Below are 17,379 nucleotides of genomic sequence, written 5' to 3' on the forward strand. Positions count from 1 at the left end.
CTCTGAACACCTCACTACTATAGACCATATAACTCCATGTAAATCTGGGATTTCTCTTATGAAAAGCCTTTGCTAATCAAACCTGTGCAGACACATCAAAAGAAATCATTTTGTCAGCGAAACTCTCTTTCCATGCATCAGGGATACAACTGTAACACGATTTGCATGCAAGGCCAGAAACTGTGAGCCCCTACTAGCATACACAGTGCCTATTTGCAAGGCATTAATTTAAAATTTGTTGCAATGGCCGAAGTGTTGGCAGCGAATGGAAATCTGATGTGAACACAGTCAAATTAACAAATCCTCAGCGCCAACCTGACAGCAGAAGTGGCATGTGTTGTCCAACACTGACTCGTGATGTATGTTGCGCTGAAAGAGCGAAGCACGCGTCATGGCTGCCTGCCAGTGTCTGGCCACATGCAAATGAATTGTCATTTGGGGAGGAAACATGGGGACGTTTGACAAAAAAGAAATATGACAAAAGCTACCATCTGGATTCTGGTATTCCATGCGAAATCATGGTCAAATATTTACACATGCACAATGGGAAAAAAACAAACATGCAATGAGAACTGCTTAGGAGGAAATTCCCTTCAATCACTGAGATTTTCAGGTTTACAGAAGTTTTCAAGACATCACTCTAGAACTGGATTTACTAAACTGCAACGTTCTTAAGGAGCGTTTTAGTTGCATGTGTGAATTTTCTAAAAAAAAAAATCAATAAATACAAAGTGCTTTATTTTATTTGTCTCTACATTTTTATAGTTCTCATCTGAGAAGCTCTAAAAATTACTCTTGGGTAATTAAAATGTAATATAGTACAACAACAACAAAAATAATAAATAAAAACAGATATTGAGGTTTGGATTACATAAGCAACTAATTATCATAAACACGTTCTGCGGCCAAATGTGTTTAGTGACACAAAAATCTGGTGGCTACGCTTGCTTCAAGTAAAGATAATATTCTCATCCCAACCATTAAATATGCTTTTCTCTGTCTAGCAACTAATGATTCTACTCTGTATAGCAACTAACTATTTTTCTTGGCAAAATAAGGAAAATGTGAGACATTGAGACATTAAATTAAACTTATTAACCAATTCAGATGTAATGTTCATCTGTATCAAGATATTTTCTTATTTGGTGACATAAGCTGGAGATTTTATTTCAAGTCAGTTTGAATTTTAGTGGAAGGTCTTAGTAATTTGGGAATGTAATCGCACCACAAAAGTCTCTGAACTAGAAGTTCAGGACCAGGAACAATGTAACAAAGTAAAAGCATTTTGAAAAACTGCAAAGAAAAAACCCCCAACAAAAACAATATAAATTATTTTGTAACTTTTTGTAATATTACATCATTAAAAAAAATAAAGAAATATAAAAAATTTTGTGATCAAATTTCTGTGGAGAACATTTTCATCTAGTACAATGTAATAATTCTTCATAAGTAAAATTGAGTCTACTAAAAATAAAACTTTTGCCGTTATCCTGAATGTAACTGTAGAACCTGATCTCTTTGGAACGTTTTGATTCAGTCGAGCTTTCCGAGTTATCAAAAAGTATTCTCTTCAAGTACCTCCATGCTGGACCTAATTCCACATTTTCTTCACATTGCATGTGTTCAGTTGCTTGTTAAGACACTATGCCGGGGGGCGCTGGTGAGCAAGATATGGCGTAGGACGTACTTTTCAGAGCTCCTGCAAAATCCGTTTTAATTACATAAAAAAAGAGGAAATAAAACAGCATTAACCACGGTAATATCTGTTGAAAAATTGGAGAGAAAACCTTACGGTCATAAACAGCTGGACAATCGAACATAATCATCCTGAATGGCCGAAAAACTGCAAAAGTATAGATGCGGAAGCGATGCTAATGCTACAAGGCCTGCTAGGACCACGAGACAGCGGGCAACAGGCGACGCTGACCCACCGACAACCACTGGGTCTGACGGGCCAAATATGAGTAATGAAGAAATGAAAGCGGACATCTTATTGTCACTGAGAGGAGATATCGCTAAAGTGATAAGAGACGAGCTTAAAGGCGCATTAGCGGAAGATTTCCAAGCTATAAGATCCGAACTGCAAGCGGTACGTTCCGAAATTGCTAACAACTCAAAGGCCATACAAGCTGAAATGGATATTATAAAGACGGACGTCCTGGACTTAAAGGGCGGCCTATCAACGTGGTCAGACGAGGTTACTTCACTACAGTCTACTGTAACAAGTTTACAGAAGGAAATGTCAACGCTCAAAGATAAATGTGAAGATCTAGAGGGGAGAATGAGAAGGTCTAATATCCGTATAGCGGGCATTGAAGAACGTCCTGGCTCCAGCTCCCCACAAGCTGTGGCAAAAATCATCAAAGAAGTTCTGCAGATGGACCGAGACATAAAGGTGGACCGCTCACACCGTACACTCACCGGGAGAGGACCCAGGGACCGTGAGACACCAAGAGTCATCATCGCTAAATTACATCATGACGGGGACGCGGCGGAGATCCTGAGGAGAGCCCGGGGCAGAGCTCCGCTTTTTCACAATGGTCACCGTGTCGCCTTCTTCCCCGATTACACGCCCAGCGTAGCCAAAGCAAGAGCCACCTTCACGGAGGTACGGAGGGCGCTGCGGGGCATCAAGGAGGTCCGCTACGGCCTCCTCTATCCGGCCCGATTTCGGATTACATATCATAATGAAGAAAAGGAGTTCCTCGACCCCAAAACGGCTATGGAATACGTCCGGAACAATATCACTCCAACAGAGTCAGCCGAATAAAGGTACAGTTAGCCTATAGAGACAATAATATTAGAAAATATCTCATTGTTATGGCTAACGTTCATATAGCTCTCTTTATAAGGTTTATGATGATAAATCTATAGACTTCAACGATAGGAGCAAATACGCTGTTTTATTTTAGATTTCTTTTTTAGGATTTGCAGGAGTTTCTGCAGTATATTTGAAGCTTACGTGGTTATATTATTTTCCCCATTATGACTTTAGCTTACTTCCCACCTTGTGTACATATCTAAGCGCACCTACTGCACATATATTCAATCTTGGTTGTGCACTTTAGCGGCTCATTTTAGCTGCTGGGGACTATGTCCCAAATATTCAAACATTGTATTTACCTGTTCTATGTTTTTCTAGTTCGGATCCCTCTGTTCCCCGGGGACCCTGCGGAAATTCTTTTTGCAAACTTATTTTGTTTCTGTTATTATTATCATTTTGCCTCATTACTTGCTCATACTCATTTTGTTAGACTAGAAATGCTGGTCACAGTTGTCAAAAATTTGCTTTATCCCTCCCTGTTTGGTTTTGTGGACATTCTGTACATATTCCTTAGACCCCACACAGATAAGACAGTGTTATGCATAAAGGGTTTGTTGCCGTTTATGATATATTCTGAGATGTCTAAACATAGACCACATAGAGATAATGGGTGACCCACTTAAAATCGTAACTTATAATGTAAAAGGGCTCCACAATCCAGCCAAAAGAAAGAAAATATTGAATCAATTAAAACAAATCAACTGTCACATTGCTTTTTTGCAAGAAACTCATCTATCTGATACAGAGCATGAAAAATTAAAAAAATCTTGGGCAGATAAGGCTTTCTACTCATCCCACCAGTCGGGGAAAAAAAAGGGTGTTGTCATACTTGTGCACCGGCAGATTAATTTCACACAAACGTTGCTACATAGAGACACAGAGGGAAGATATGTATTAGTTAATGGTACAATTGATGGCATAGAAGTATCGCTTGTAAATGTGTATGCACCCAACACGGATGCGCCTGATTTCATAAAGTCACTGTTTAAGGTAATATTACAGCACAGTACTGGGCTGTTGTTGCTGGGTGGGGACTTCAACTGTACTCTGTCACAAATATTGGACAGATTACCCACTCCAAAAACCCCCCTCTCTAGAATGAGTAGGATGCTTAAACATCAAATTATAGAGACGGGTATTGTAGACGTATGGAGAAGCAGGTTTCCCAGAACTAAAGACTTTACTTTCTACTCAAACAGTCATGCCTCCTACTCTAGGATCGACTATTTCTTTATCCCAAAGTCAGAACTGCATAGAATAGTAGATATTGAAATATTACCTATTACTATTTCTGACCATGCACCTATCTTATTAAAATGGAATATAGGACACAGGTTAACATCTAAACAATGGAGGCTTAATACGTCCCTGCTTAACGACAAGGTATTCATTGCATTTATTACAGAGGAGCTCAAGATATACCTAGAAACTAATACATCTACAGAAACAACACCTCTGATATTATGGGACTGTGCCAAAGCATTCCTTCGGGGCCGCATAATATCCTTCACATCTGCGAGGAAAAAACAGAAGAATGCTAAACAAAAAGATTTGGAGGACAAAATTAAAGAATTAGAGCTTAAACATAAAAGACACGCTTCAGCTAAAATCTTGAAGGAATTAAATGCAACCCGCAGACAACTAAACAGCTTATTGTCAGATAAAGTAGAGGGCAACTTGAGGTTCACTAATCAAAAATATTATGAATATGGCCAGAAGGCTAGTAGGTTATTGGCATTTAGATTGAGGAAACAACAGTCCTCCAACATGGTTCATAAAATAAAATCCCAAGAGTCTATTGAGACAAGACCTGACAAAATAGCAGAGGCCTTTGCAAAATTTTACAAATTATTATATACAAACACCGATACCTGTAATAATGACCAAGAGCTCACAGATTTTTTAAATAATATAAAATTGAACCACTTAACGGATGAGGCGGCGTTGAACTTAGATCAACTGATTGAGGAATGGGAGATCAAGCAGATAATTAAATCACTTAAGAACAACAAAAGTCCAGGCCCAGATGGATTTACAAACGACTTTTATAAAACCTTTCTAGATCTTCTGGCCCCCCTGCTATTAAAAGCATATCACCATGCTTTAAAATCCAAAACTATGGCACCATCTTGGACAGAAGCCACTATAGTAGTAATCCACAAAGAGGGTAAGGATCCTACAGACTGCCAGTCCTATAGACCTATATCACTGTTGAATACAGACTCACGCATACTCACAGCAATCCTAGCAAGACGACTTAACAAATTCATCACCCAAATCATACATCCCGATCAGACAGGATTTATTGTAGGCAGGTACTATGCTGACAATCTAAGGCGCTTACTAAACATAACAAGCGTTCAAAAAGAGAGAAAGATTGAATCAGCAATCATATCCTTAGATGCCCAAAAGGCGTTTGACAGAGTGTCCTGGAAATACTTAATTCATACTTTGAAATGTTTTGGATTTGGCCCACATTTTGTTGACTGGGTGCAAACACTTTACTCCTCTCCACAGGCAGCAGTTAAAGTTAATGGCTTTAGGTCTGCTAGATTTTCATTAGAACGGGGGTGCAGACAGGGGTGCCCGCTCTCACCCCTTCTGTTTGCCATTAGTATTGAACCGTTAGCCCAAATCATTAGAGATGATGCTAATATTAAAGGGATAGAAATTAACAAGGAAGTACACAAAATCTCATTATATGCTGATGATGTATTATTGTATTTGACAGAACCTAAATCAACAATCCCCCACCTGAAAGAGCTCATCTCTCAATATGGATTTTACTCAGGCTACAAAATCAACATAGAAAAGACGGAAGCTATGGATGTAAATGGCACAATTTCAGACTTCATAAAAGTACAGAGTGGCTTTAAGTGGCCCAAGAACGGTATCAAATATCTGGGTATTCAAATACCTCCACTTCTATGTGACCTCTATGAGGCAAACTATAGCAAACTTCTGCGAGTCATTAAAAATGACCTGGAGCGTTGGGATACACTCCCTATCTCTCTGATAGGGCGTGTTGAAAGTATCCGTATGAACGTTTTACCGAGACTACTCTATCTATTCCAGATGCTACCGGTGGAGATTCCCAAATCTACCTTTGACACTTTAGATAAAATGATAACTGGATTCATTTGGCAAAAAAAGCGACCTAGAATCAGATTGAAAACCCTGCAGTTACCTAAACCCAAAGGGGGCCTCAAACTCCCAAACTTAAAATATTATTACTGGGCTGCACAACTTAAACCCTTATTAGTATGGCTACAGAATAGTGCAGATACTCGTTGGCTGGAAATAGAGGAAAGCAGGTGCTCAATACCACTACAAACATTACCTTTCTTAGATACTCCTGCAAAGGAAATGACAATCTGGACAAAAAAACACCCTCAAAGTTTGGAACAAAATACAATCGGCTTTTAAATTATCAAAACAGATTTCACTTTTATCAAATATAGGATATATGAAGACATTTACACCGAACAACTTAGATTCTGGGTTCAAAAACTGGTCTAATTATGGGCTATCTCATATCCACCAATTAATTAATAAGGGGAATTTCAAAACCTTTGAACAGATAAAAAGTGAATTTGGCCTCCCTAAGACGGACTTCTATAGATACTTACAACTTAGAACCTTTGTGATGACACAGAACAATTGGACTAAACTTCTTGAATCTACACCTATAGAAAATTTCCTAATGGACATACAAAGGGGAAAGGGAAATGATAAAGTAATTAGTAAAATATATGACCTGTTTCTGTCCATAAATGTGCACGATTCCACAAACATAAAGCATAAATGGGAGATTGAATTGCAGGAGTCAATAGCAGGAGACACATGGGAAGAAATATGTACTGAAGCACAATTAACAACAAATTCTAATACATGGAGAGAATTCAAATGGAAAGTAATAGTCCGGTTTTTCAGAACGCCAGCAATAACCAGTAAAATGAACCCAACACAACCCAGTCCATGCTGGAGAAACTGTGGGACGCAGAATGCAAATCATACTCATATCTTTTGGGCTTGTCCTAAACTAAGTGTATTCTGGGAGGACATTTTTGAAGCTCTCAAGGTAATTTTCAGAAGAAATGTTCCAAAAACCCCCTTAGTGGCAATTTTGGGAGTAATACCCGATGGATTGGACAGGAAGGATGATAGATATCTTCTAAGAATCTTGCTCACAGCAGCATTGAAATGCATAACTATCAGATGGCTGAAGCCAGGACCTCCTACATATAACACATGGATACAAAAAGTTTGGGACATTCATTTGATGGAAGAAATCACATATTCCTTAAGGCTTCAAAAAATAGTTGTTAATATAAGGTGGAGCTCTGTCATACCGTTATTATTTCAGTGACACAATTACAGGATTGCCCTTTTGCACTTGTATGTTCTCTTGGATCGGTCTAAAATACCATGGTGGGAACCACTTTAACTCAGGGAGGATTTAATCGTATGTTTTGTATTTATTTTATTTTGCTGTTATCTGTCTGTTGATTTTGTTTTGCTGTTTTGTAATCATTATTACATTTGTTAAGAACACCTACTGTCTCATCTTCTGTTGCCAAGTTGTAATGCAGATGACAAATGTCAGTGAGAGACGGAAGAATGTAACCTTGAACATGTGTTGTAAAAAATAAAAAAAATAAAGTTAAAAAAAAAAGACACTATGCCAGGCTACCACAAAAAGCAAAGACAAATATTATTACTTACAGGTACATCCACATACTTTGAGGCAGCTTTTACCTTTAAAAGAAAGGCATAGAAAGGGGTTAGCATCATTACTCCAACTGTGAGACCACTTTTAAGAGGAAGGGCTACTATGGTGAGACTGTACATAGCACAGTGGTTAGTGCCTGCTGAACTAGCAGCCGTGACTTGCGGTGCATTTAGCAACAAACGTGCACTCACTAATTCAATATCCTTTTTTTCCCCACAATACAGCAGATATCCAGCTGAGATGTTAAGCTATTTCATGGTGAGAGCGCCTTCATAAAAGGTCAAACTGTATTACAAGAAACACCAAACAGCTTTGAATCCAAAACGACTGATTATCAAATTACAATGTTTCAGTTGATCAGGAAGGTGATATACGATCAAGAGTCTGATTTTTAAATTCACTGCAGCTGATGAGCTTGCAAGAATTATGTTAATAATGGAAATTTAGATGGTGAATACTATCAGAAGGAACGAATAAAGGATGTTGTACTTACTGTGAAAGATAAGAAGGAAGAGAAGAGGGTTCCTTCATCATATCTAGAGAGTTTAGATAACACACTCTCTAGAATGACCACAAACTAAAAGCAAAACAGGAGAAATGTTAAACCATGATAGACAAAGGATTTGAAAAGTACAAAAAATGTTAATTGATTTGAAGTTTTATCCAACAAAAATGTCTGCGAATAATTGCTTTCCATCAGAAAGAAAAGTCCAACACAGAGGCATCTTTGGAGTACAAGATGGTCCAGTTGTGTTCCTGAGCCCCAGCTGTGCATGAAGGTGAGATCATGCACCTTTGACAACTTATGCCGTGGCCCCCCTCGATTGTCTGCCACCGAACTTGTAACACCTGCACTTGATGGGCTCAGGGGAAGAGAGTCCACTCAAGTCACAGCCTGGCCACCAGGTTCTCATTGGTGAACTCCCCAGCCCTGGTCTCTCTCGTCCAAATTTACAAGTTTGTCTTTTTTGTGTTCTGCAATTCAATCAAAGTCACTGAGTCAAGCTTTGTGTGACCCCTCCGTTGAGGACAATTTGCCATTGAAGATTTTTAACCACAAAGCCATGCCCCAGACAACGGAGACCCAACAGCGATAAGGTTACTAAACCTCTTGTCAACGTGGCGATTCACCAGAAGGAAACATCTGTGGGATTGCTTTGAATCTGAACAAATGTGTCTTTCCTTTCATTTTCTCATGTTATGTTGTGGTCTAAAAACCCGCTCGGTGGTGTTGTACCTTTGCAACCAAAAGAGTAATCATCTCCTTCACCGTCTCCTCAATCAGATGGTTGATTTGGGAGTGGTATTGTCTCTGGGGATGGAAACAACACAGTGTTAGGCATTTTTCCTACATTTACAGTATAAACATTTCTGAAAGAAAAATGACATCTGTCCATGTGTCATTTTTTATTTCCTCAGCAAGTTTCTAAACAATAGATCTCCATCTATCCAGCCTTTGCTGATTTTATGTTTTCATATTTACATTTTTAGCTATATTTGAGTATCAAAGAAAGAAGTGCTAATGTTTTTTATGAAATTGCTTTTGTTTTTATACTAAATAAAAATTATATGCAATGAAACTAAATAGGTATAAACTAGATTACAAGATAACCATGAATGAATCCACCACAGTGATGGTAGTAATACAAATTGGGGGAGAACAAAGGATAAGAGGGAACTTTTATGAATTCCTCAGGTAAAAACATTGTTTTAAGTTATGCAACTGAGAAAGGGGTAAAGTGAATTACTCGCCTCACTTGGTATTTGTATTTTAGTCATTCATTATAGAAATAAAATATACAAATTTAGGTGATATATGTAAATTAATGAAGTGCTCTGCGGATATTTATTTCACATATAGGGATAGAACAGAAAAGAACTTAAGAAACATTCATTCAGCAAAAATAACCTGCTTTTATGGAGAGCGGTAGAAATACTGTAAGAGGACTTCTTTCCTCTGACAAAACTGTGAAGGACTTAGGAATAATGAATTCATCGTCAGTAATTAGCATCAGTCTGGAGACTGTGCAAAACATGAGATCTCTCACATTCATCCCATGTATATTCAATACTATCTACACATATGGTAATGAAATCCAAACAATTCAAGTGAAGGAAGACAGACAGTGAAAACTGATGACTAATTATTCATTTGGGAATTAATGGGGGGCCTGGGTGCAGGAGGGTGGTGTGACTCGAGAGTTTCATTTAGATTTTGGTCACACTTACCCATTGTCTGACAAACTCCATACGATAGACGGGGATGGTAAACAAAAAAAGTTGCAAAGAAAAATGGCGTGGCACGTGCAAAATTACACAAAAAGCAGATGTGTAAAAATAGTCAAATGTTTATCTTGCATAAAAAAAAAAGGATTTACACCTTTGTAGGCATTTGCCCTTAAAAGTGCTCCAGCCACCACAGCACCAGTTTTAAACTGGGGTGAGAATATTAAAGGAGAAGATGAAAGAGAACAGAAACGGAAACCTTACCTCCTGACCGAGGTCCACAACACACAGTTTGGCTGACTGGGACTTGGCGTCCACCATGACATTAAACATGGTGCAGATGGACTGAGGCACGCGAAAATCTGTGGTCCGGCTGCTTCTCTGCAGCTTGGCCTCAAATGCTGCCCGGGTCCTTTAAAAAGCGGTATGATAGTTCAACATCAAAGCCACATATGTCTATATAAAGATATACGTGACTATATGTATGCATACATAGATATGTATACACACTCCCTGGCCAAACAAAAAAAGTCGCCACCTGAATTTAAATGAATAAATATGTCTGAGCCTCCAACTGGATAGTTGGGAACTGTCTTTCTTTCATGATGGTATTAGGTTTTCTGACCCCCATACACAGACACTGTCAGGAGACAAGTAAAAATCAAAGACTATTATAAAAATGAATACCAAATGTTGAAAAATCCAGGGATTTTTCATCATTTGAAAAAGCTAAAAGCTAAAATCCAGGGATTTTTCAACCCCTAGAAAAGAAAATCCAGGGGTTGGATTTTTTTCCAACCTCTGGATTGGAAAAGGAGGCAAGGAACTGGAAACACCGCAAGGAGACAGAACGGATGAGGTCGAGCTGAAGGTGGAATGTCTAGAAAATTGTGTACAGTGATTACTTGAGTTTGTCGTGGATGGGGACGCCGGGGAGAGGTGAGTGGAACGTGGTTGTTGGTTCTTGTGCGGGTTTCCAGGAAGCAAATAAGGATCTCAAAGCCGAGGAGGAGGAACGCCAAGGAACGAGGATAGTTGGAGAAAATAAATCTTGTGGCATTGCAGAAGTTTCTCGAAACAATCCCACAGCAAATATGTGCTGCAATCAAAGCTAAAGGTGAGCCAACAAAATATTAGAGCGTGGGACCCTTTCTTTTGGCCAGGTGGTGCATTAGCAATTCTCCCATACGCTAAGAAAAGAAACTCTTACCTAAAACATTAATCTAATGTAATGTCACACTCCAAGAAAAAAATATCAGTTATTTTTACTTTTTTAACAATGTGAATACCCATGTCCAAAAAGTGGTTACCGTTTTATACAAGATTCTATCATGTCACTGGACATCAGCTTCAGTCTGGTTTCTAGGTGCTTGCCGAACTCTTCTTCCGGCCAGTGGAGATCTCTGATGAACGTCTGCAGAGCGTCCAGCTTCCAGAACAGGTCCTCCGAAGTTGCTGAACCGTTGCTACAGAACCACAGATCAGAGTCATGTAAACCCAAACTGAGACACAGCGAAATAGCATTTCCTGCTTACATTAAAAACTTAAGGCTTATTCAATTGTTCTATTCGTACAGTAATATTTGTATTAATATTCATATTAAGTGCAGGAAAAAAGGTAAGTGAAACGAAATCAAGGCTGTGTAACTACAATTTTCAGTGTCAAAAATAAATAAAAATGTTATAGCCAATGGTATTATCTGAATAAGATATCTGCATGATGAAGCATTCACACAACCATCATTTGACAAATTAAAACTGGCATACGCATTAAACAGGAACTAGAGCTAAATTGTAGCTGTTCATCAGCCACTGTATATGTAAGGTAAATTTAGGAAATGTGTGATGATGACTTTTTCAATAGCTTTTCACATAAAAGAAGAAGATGGAAAAAAGAAATGAAACATTCTTTCACACATACATTTACAAAAGATTAGGACTACTCAGGAAGGAACTCAGGGAAAGACAAATGTACATGATAACATTGATAACTACACAGATCCTAGGTTTCAACTTTCTTTTAAAATCAGGTTTTGATATTAAAAGAAAACCTTTTTTGCTAAGACATTAGAATTCAAGAAGAATTCAGGAAGGCTAAGAGATCAAAAATTGGTAGAAACTGGTACCGAGGAACTGACAACAAAGACATAGACGGAAGACAAGACGAGGACTCGACAAGGGACACAGGAGGGATTAAATACACAGAGGGGAATCAGAGAAACGAGACACAGATGGGAACAATCGAGGGATGGATGGACAACACAGAGACTCAATAGACACCGAATCCTAAATGAATACACAGAAAAAACCAAATCCTCACAGTATTAAAGTCATTAAAATCATGGGGTCAATGTATGAGACCAAACAAATACAAATGTACTTGTTCATTCCTGAGCTACAAATACATTGAACAAAAAATATAAATACAACACTTTCATTTTTGCTTCCATTTTTCCATGAGTTGAACTCAAAGATCTCAAATATTTTCCATATGCACAAAATGTTCACAAATCTGTCTGAATCTGTGATAGTGAGCACTTCTCCTTTGCAGAGACGATCCATGCCACTTCGCAGGTGTAGCAAATCAAGATGCCGATTAGAAACTAGCATGATTATTAACTATATCTTTTGAATTCAGCTCATGGAAAATGGGGACAGAAACAAAAGTCTTGCATTTATATTTTTGCCAAGTGTAGTAAAGGGAGTAAAGGTACGGGAAGATGACAGCTAACGGAGCAGATGGCTCAGGGAAGGCTCAGGACTGAAAACCTGAAAGGATGCAAACGTTCATAGTGAGGTGGGAAAACGTTTCACAGCCTGAAATAAAACAGCTTTAGTGTAGATTTTGTGGATAAACTGCCAAAATTGCATTGTTTTTTTTGTTTTTAGATGATATATATCAAGATCATATATATATATATATATATATATATATATATATATATATATATATATATATATATACACACAAGCAAATGGCAACCTCGATGAGGTCACAAGGAAAGGAGCCACAGCTAAATACCTCCAACGAATAAGGCAAGCCCTGAGAAGCCAGCTCAATGGCAAGAACAAAATCCGCGCAATAAACAGCTATGCCCTGCCAGTAATCAGATACCCTGCTGGAATAATTAGCTGGCCAAAGGAGGAGATAAAAGCCACTGATATTAAGACTAGAAAACTACTAACAATGCATGGAGGATTCCATCCCAAATCCAGCACCCTGAGACTGTACACGAGCCGCAAGGAAGGAGGCAGAGGACTAGTGAGTGTGAGAACCACAGTCCAGGACGAAACAACTAAGATCCATAAATACATCAGGGACAAAGCCTCAACAGACAATGTGCTCAGTGAATATCTCAGACAACAGGGAACGGAGGTTGAGGTGCCAGAGATACCATCATGGGAGGACAAGCCCCTACATGGGATGTACCACCAGCAAATAACCCAAGTGGCTGATATCAGTAAATCCTACCAATGGCTGGAAAAAGCTGGACTCAAGGACAGCACAGAGGCCCTTATCCTGGCCGCCCAGGAACAGGCCCTAAACACCAGAGCAATAGAGGCCCAGATCTACCACACCAGACAAGACCCAAGGTGCAGGTTGTGCAAGGAGGCCCCTGAGACAGTCCAGCACATAACAGCAGGGTGCAAGATACTGGCAGGGAAAGCGTACATGGAACCACATAACCAAGTTGCAGGCATAGTGTACAGAAACATCTGTGCAGAATATGGACTGGAAACCCCGAGATCAAAGTGGGAAACACCCCCAAAGGTGACGGAGAACGCCAGAGCTAAGATCCTGTGGGACTTCCAGATCCAGACAGACAAAATGGTAATGGCGAACCAACCAGACATTGTCGTAGTGGATAAACAACAGAGGAAAGCCGTTGTGGTAGATGTAGCAATACCAAGCGACTGCAACATCAGGAAAAAGGAGCACGAGAAACTAGAGAAATACCAGGGCCTCAGGGAGGAACTGGAGAGGGCCTGGAAGGTGAAGACCACAGTGGTGCCTGTGGTCATCGGGGCCCTCGGGGCAGTCACCCCCAAACTGGACCAATGGCTACAACAGATCCCAGGAACAACATCAGACATCTCAGTCCAGAAATGTGCAGTCCTTGGCACAGCCAAGATACTGCGCAGAACCCTCAAGCTCCCAGGCCTCTGGTAGAGGACCCGAGCTCAGAGGATAAGAACCACCCGCGGTGGGTGAGAAGGGAATTTTTTTTTTTTTATATATATATATATATATATATATTGCACTGCAAGAGCAATACACACTCCGAATCACAATTAGCTGTTATCCAACTGGGTGGAGAAAAGTTGGGTATTTGTGGGAGGCTAACACTTGGTCCTGTTACATTTGGTAGTCTGGGCATTTGGATGCTGACACTCAGCAGAGTGCTTGCTATGCTCCCGTGGAGAGAATAACAGAGGACGTGGATCTGCAGTCAAGCCTGGAGCTACAGAGGCACACAAAGCAATGTGACCGATAGAATGGTGAAGATCTACTTAAGGACGCAATTAAGACATCTTTAGAAACATATTAGGAGCCATGAAAAAGTGGCCTGATAAATCATGCTGTAATATGTAATACAGCGCTGCACTATAGAAATGCCACTAATTTTTCAATTTTAGAGTAAAACCAGGCTACCGAACGCCATCATTTCACTGGTTGTTCCAGAAAGTCAACCCATAGTGTATTCTCAGATAGGCTATCAGTTACAGTTTTATTTAGCCAATATAACATATTTGATCATGAAATCATTCTCAATAGACATTTTATGATAATTATATCTAACAAACAACACACCCAGCTGTTTGTAGAATTTAATAAAGTAGTCAGACTGCAGGTTTACTGGTTCCTAGAGGTTCTAGATGTAGAATGAGATGTTCCTTCCACACAGAAGGTCTCCTGATATTTTGCTGAGATGTGATTTTTTTTTTGTATGGTCATTCATACTACTAATTAAACCCAAGTGCAATCGGACTTCTGTGTAAACGGTTTACAACCCCACAGCGACTCAGCGACCTGTGCGCAGAAGAAAAACGTAGAAGCCACACAACAGTGCACTGTTTAGAAAAGTAATAATGGATGGAGCTGTCTATAGATCGGCTCTAAAGTTTTTTAGCAGCCAACGTCATCGTCACAAGATCAGAGCAAGACGAAGGAAGCTGGTAAAAAAGAAAGCACAAGCAGCGATGGTGTTTTGTGGAGCATTGACTGTAGGGACGACTGTTTGGATGTGTAGCCAGAACCAGGAGATGTCTGACTCTGATATGATAAACTTTTGTGACACAGATATCTTTCATAATTTTATAATCCTAATTTTTAGCCATTGTTGATGTCCTGATTTACTGCGTCAGGATTATGCAGAATTATGATGCATGCCTCATAAATGGCACCGTGTGAGATGACTGTTCAGACAGCAGGGATTTTTTAAATTATTGGATATGTATCTGATTTAGTTCCATATGTAGAAGTGGCAGACATCGTATTTTTTGGGGGGTGAAAAGATTGGAATTGGGTTGTTCAGACTGCCTGAAAAAGTCAGTCTGAACTGAAGATATGGGCAAAAAAAGCATATTTGAGTCGGATTTGCCTGCTGTGTGAGCATAGCCTCACTCATCAGACTCCTCTCCTGCGGAAGCAGTTCCCAGTTCCAGTCCATGAGGCAGACAACCTGTCTACGTATACAAATAGGCTTAAAACTTTTCTTTTTGATGAAGCTTAGAGTTTAAATATCCACCATGTTGTCTTTGAATAACATAATGGATGTAGCAAGACGAAGGAAGCTGAAGTTGCTGGATTGTTGTGTCTTGTGTCTCTGAAACAGTTGTTTTCTTGCCGATGGAAACAAACTGTCCTCTTGGACTGCCCAATATTTTATTGCTCATTTTACCTTCTACTTTTACAAGCCATCCAGGGTACTGCTGCAAAGACGTATCCCTACAGCATGATGCTGTCATCACATCTTGTCTGACGGTCAAAAAGCTACATGTTTTCTCTCATCAGTCATAAGAACTTTCTTCCACTTGATCATGCATTCTCACACATGCCTTTTGGCAAGCTCTCACCAACCGTTGATATAAGTTTTCTTGGCCAAACTTGCCCAACATGACTGAATCAAATGATTGAATGACCTCATCAGTATGCAGTCACGTTCTGACAGTGATAGAGAGCCACAGGCACCCCATTGTCCGGTGATTCTCTTGGGCAGTGGCGCCCCCAAGGGGGTGCCATGGTCACCCCTGGAAAGACGCTCGCCACCCTACCCCACGGAGTAATGCTTACAAAGGCTTGTGAGTCAGAAAATGCAGTAAAAAAACAAAATCCGCAATTCTTACATTTGAAGTAATCTAGTAATCAGGGTAGAAAATATAAAAGTAACCACAAAAGTTGATTCCAATGAACAACTTTCAAAAGACAAAAAAATAAAACTATCAAAGGTCAAACTGAGGTGAGAAACCATGAGAATCTGCTTCTCCTTTGAAAGACAGCCTGCAAACACACACTAGAGATTTTTATTAGAAATGTGACAGTACCAAATATGACCATTCTACAGAAAAATTTATAAAGGTACAGAATTCTTCAAATAATCTCCACAAGTATTTTTTATGCACATACTACTATACAAGATTGTGCTTTACATATAGTGGGGTAATATTAATATAGGTAACAGATTTAAAGTGAGACTAAAAAAAGGAAACAAAAAAGTGAAATGAATGAAATGTAATAATAGAGAGTGTAATGCAGAACTAGGACTCATCCTGTAAAGTGGTGTTAGCATAAATGCTATTTTTGTGCTGCTTTCTCATGTTGTATTTGCTTGATGCATATGTTATTTTTCATGATTCTCAGACGTTCATAGAAGTTTAGCATTGACCACACAAAATATTTGCTTTGGTGCGATTATTTTTTTTCCTGTCTACAACAGTAAAATAATTCTGGGGTCCCTGTCTCTGTCTCTCTCACACAGTGCAGTGTGGAAAAGGGCGTTAGGTGGACAGGAGGGAAATGCAACAAGTGAAGGAAATAATCCTGCTGTTAAAAGGAATTTGAGTTAATCCAGGATTAACACGTTCATTTTTACATATCTAGTAAAAAATAAAAGCTATAAAACTGATTCCAACACGCTGGTATTATTTTGGACTCAACTGTATGAAATAAGCCCCATGTAGGTAATTCTACAAAAAGCCTCCTTAGTATAAGAGAAGATAAAAGAAAAAAGTGTGAATGCTTACTTTACTGGTTCCCAGCACTCTCTTTCAAAGCCTCTGTGGATGGACTGAGCGATGGACGACTCCATCAGGTCCACGTATCGCACCACCAGAGGGGCGTACAGGTCCTGGAGGTGTTTATGGAACTTCCCGTTGCACAGGTTGTCTGTAAGACCGAACCCGAGAAGAGAAATAACGTGTCAAGCATGTTTCTTCGTGCGCAAATGACATCAAGCACAATATAATCACCAGAACTACTTTGAAGGAACACGTCTTCACTGGTTACCCATAAAATACCGCATCGACTTCAAGACTCTCCTTCTCACCTTCAAAGCTCTCCACAACTTGGCACCTGTGTAATTCTAATTCTGATTCTA

At 39.4% G+C, this 17,379-nt stretch overlaps 1 protein-coding gene across 4 annotated transcripts in view; it reads right to left on the reverse strand.

Moving 5' to 3' along the window:
- The window catches only part of cadpsa (Ca2+-dependent activator protein for secretion a), a 104,407-nt gene that overhangs the window by 26,794 nt on the left and 60,234 nt on the right, over positions 1-17,379 (reverse strand). For all 4 annotated transcript variants that reach the window (XM_028002990.1, XM_028002987.1, XM_028002991.1 and 1 more), the window contains 6 exons: positions 17,027-17,168; positions 11,093-11,248; positions 10,047-10,194; positions 8,794-8,868; positions 8,050-8,133; positions 7,550-7,582 (listed from right to left, as the gene is read on the reverse strand). In XM_028002990.1, coding sequence (XP_027858791.1) covers positions 7,550-7,582; positions 8,050-8,133; positions 8,794-8,868; positions 10,047-10,194; positions 11,093-11,248; positions 17,027-17,168 — 638 coding nt within the window. The remainder of the gene's footprint in view (positions 1-7,549; positions 7,583-8,049; positions 8,134-8,793; positions 8,869-10,046; positions 10,195-11,092; positions 11,249-17,026; positions 17,169-17,379) is intronic.

Source organism: Xiphophorus couchianus, chromosome 20 (assembly GCF_001444195.1).
Source record: "Xiphophorus couchianus chromosome 20, X_couchianus-1.0, whole genome shotgun sequence".
NCBI classification, from domain to species: Eukaryota; Metazoa; Chordata; class Actinopteri; order Cyprinodontiformes; family Poeciliidae; genus Xiphophorus; species Xiphophorus couchianus.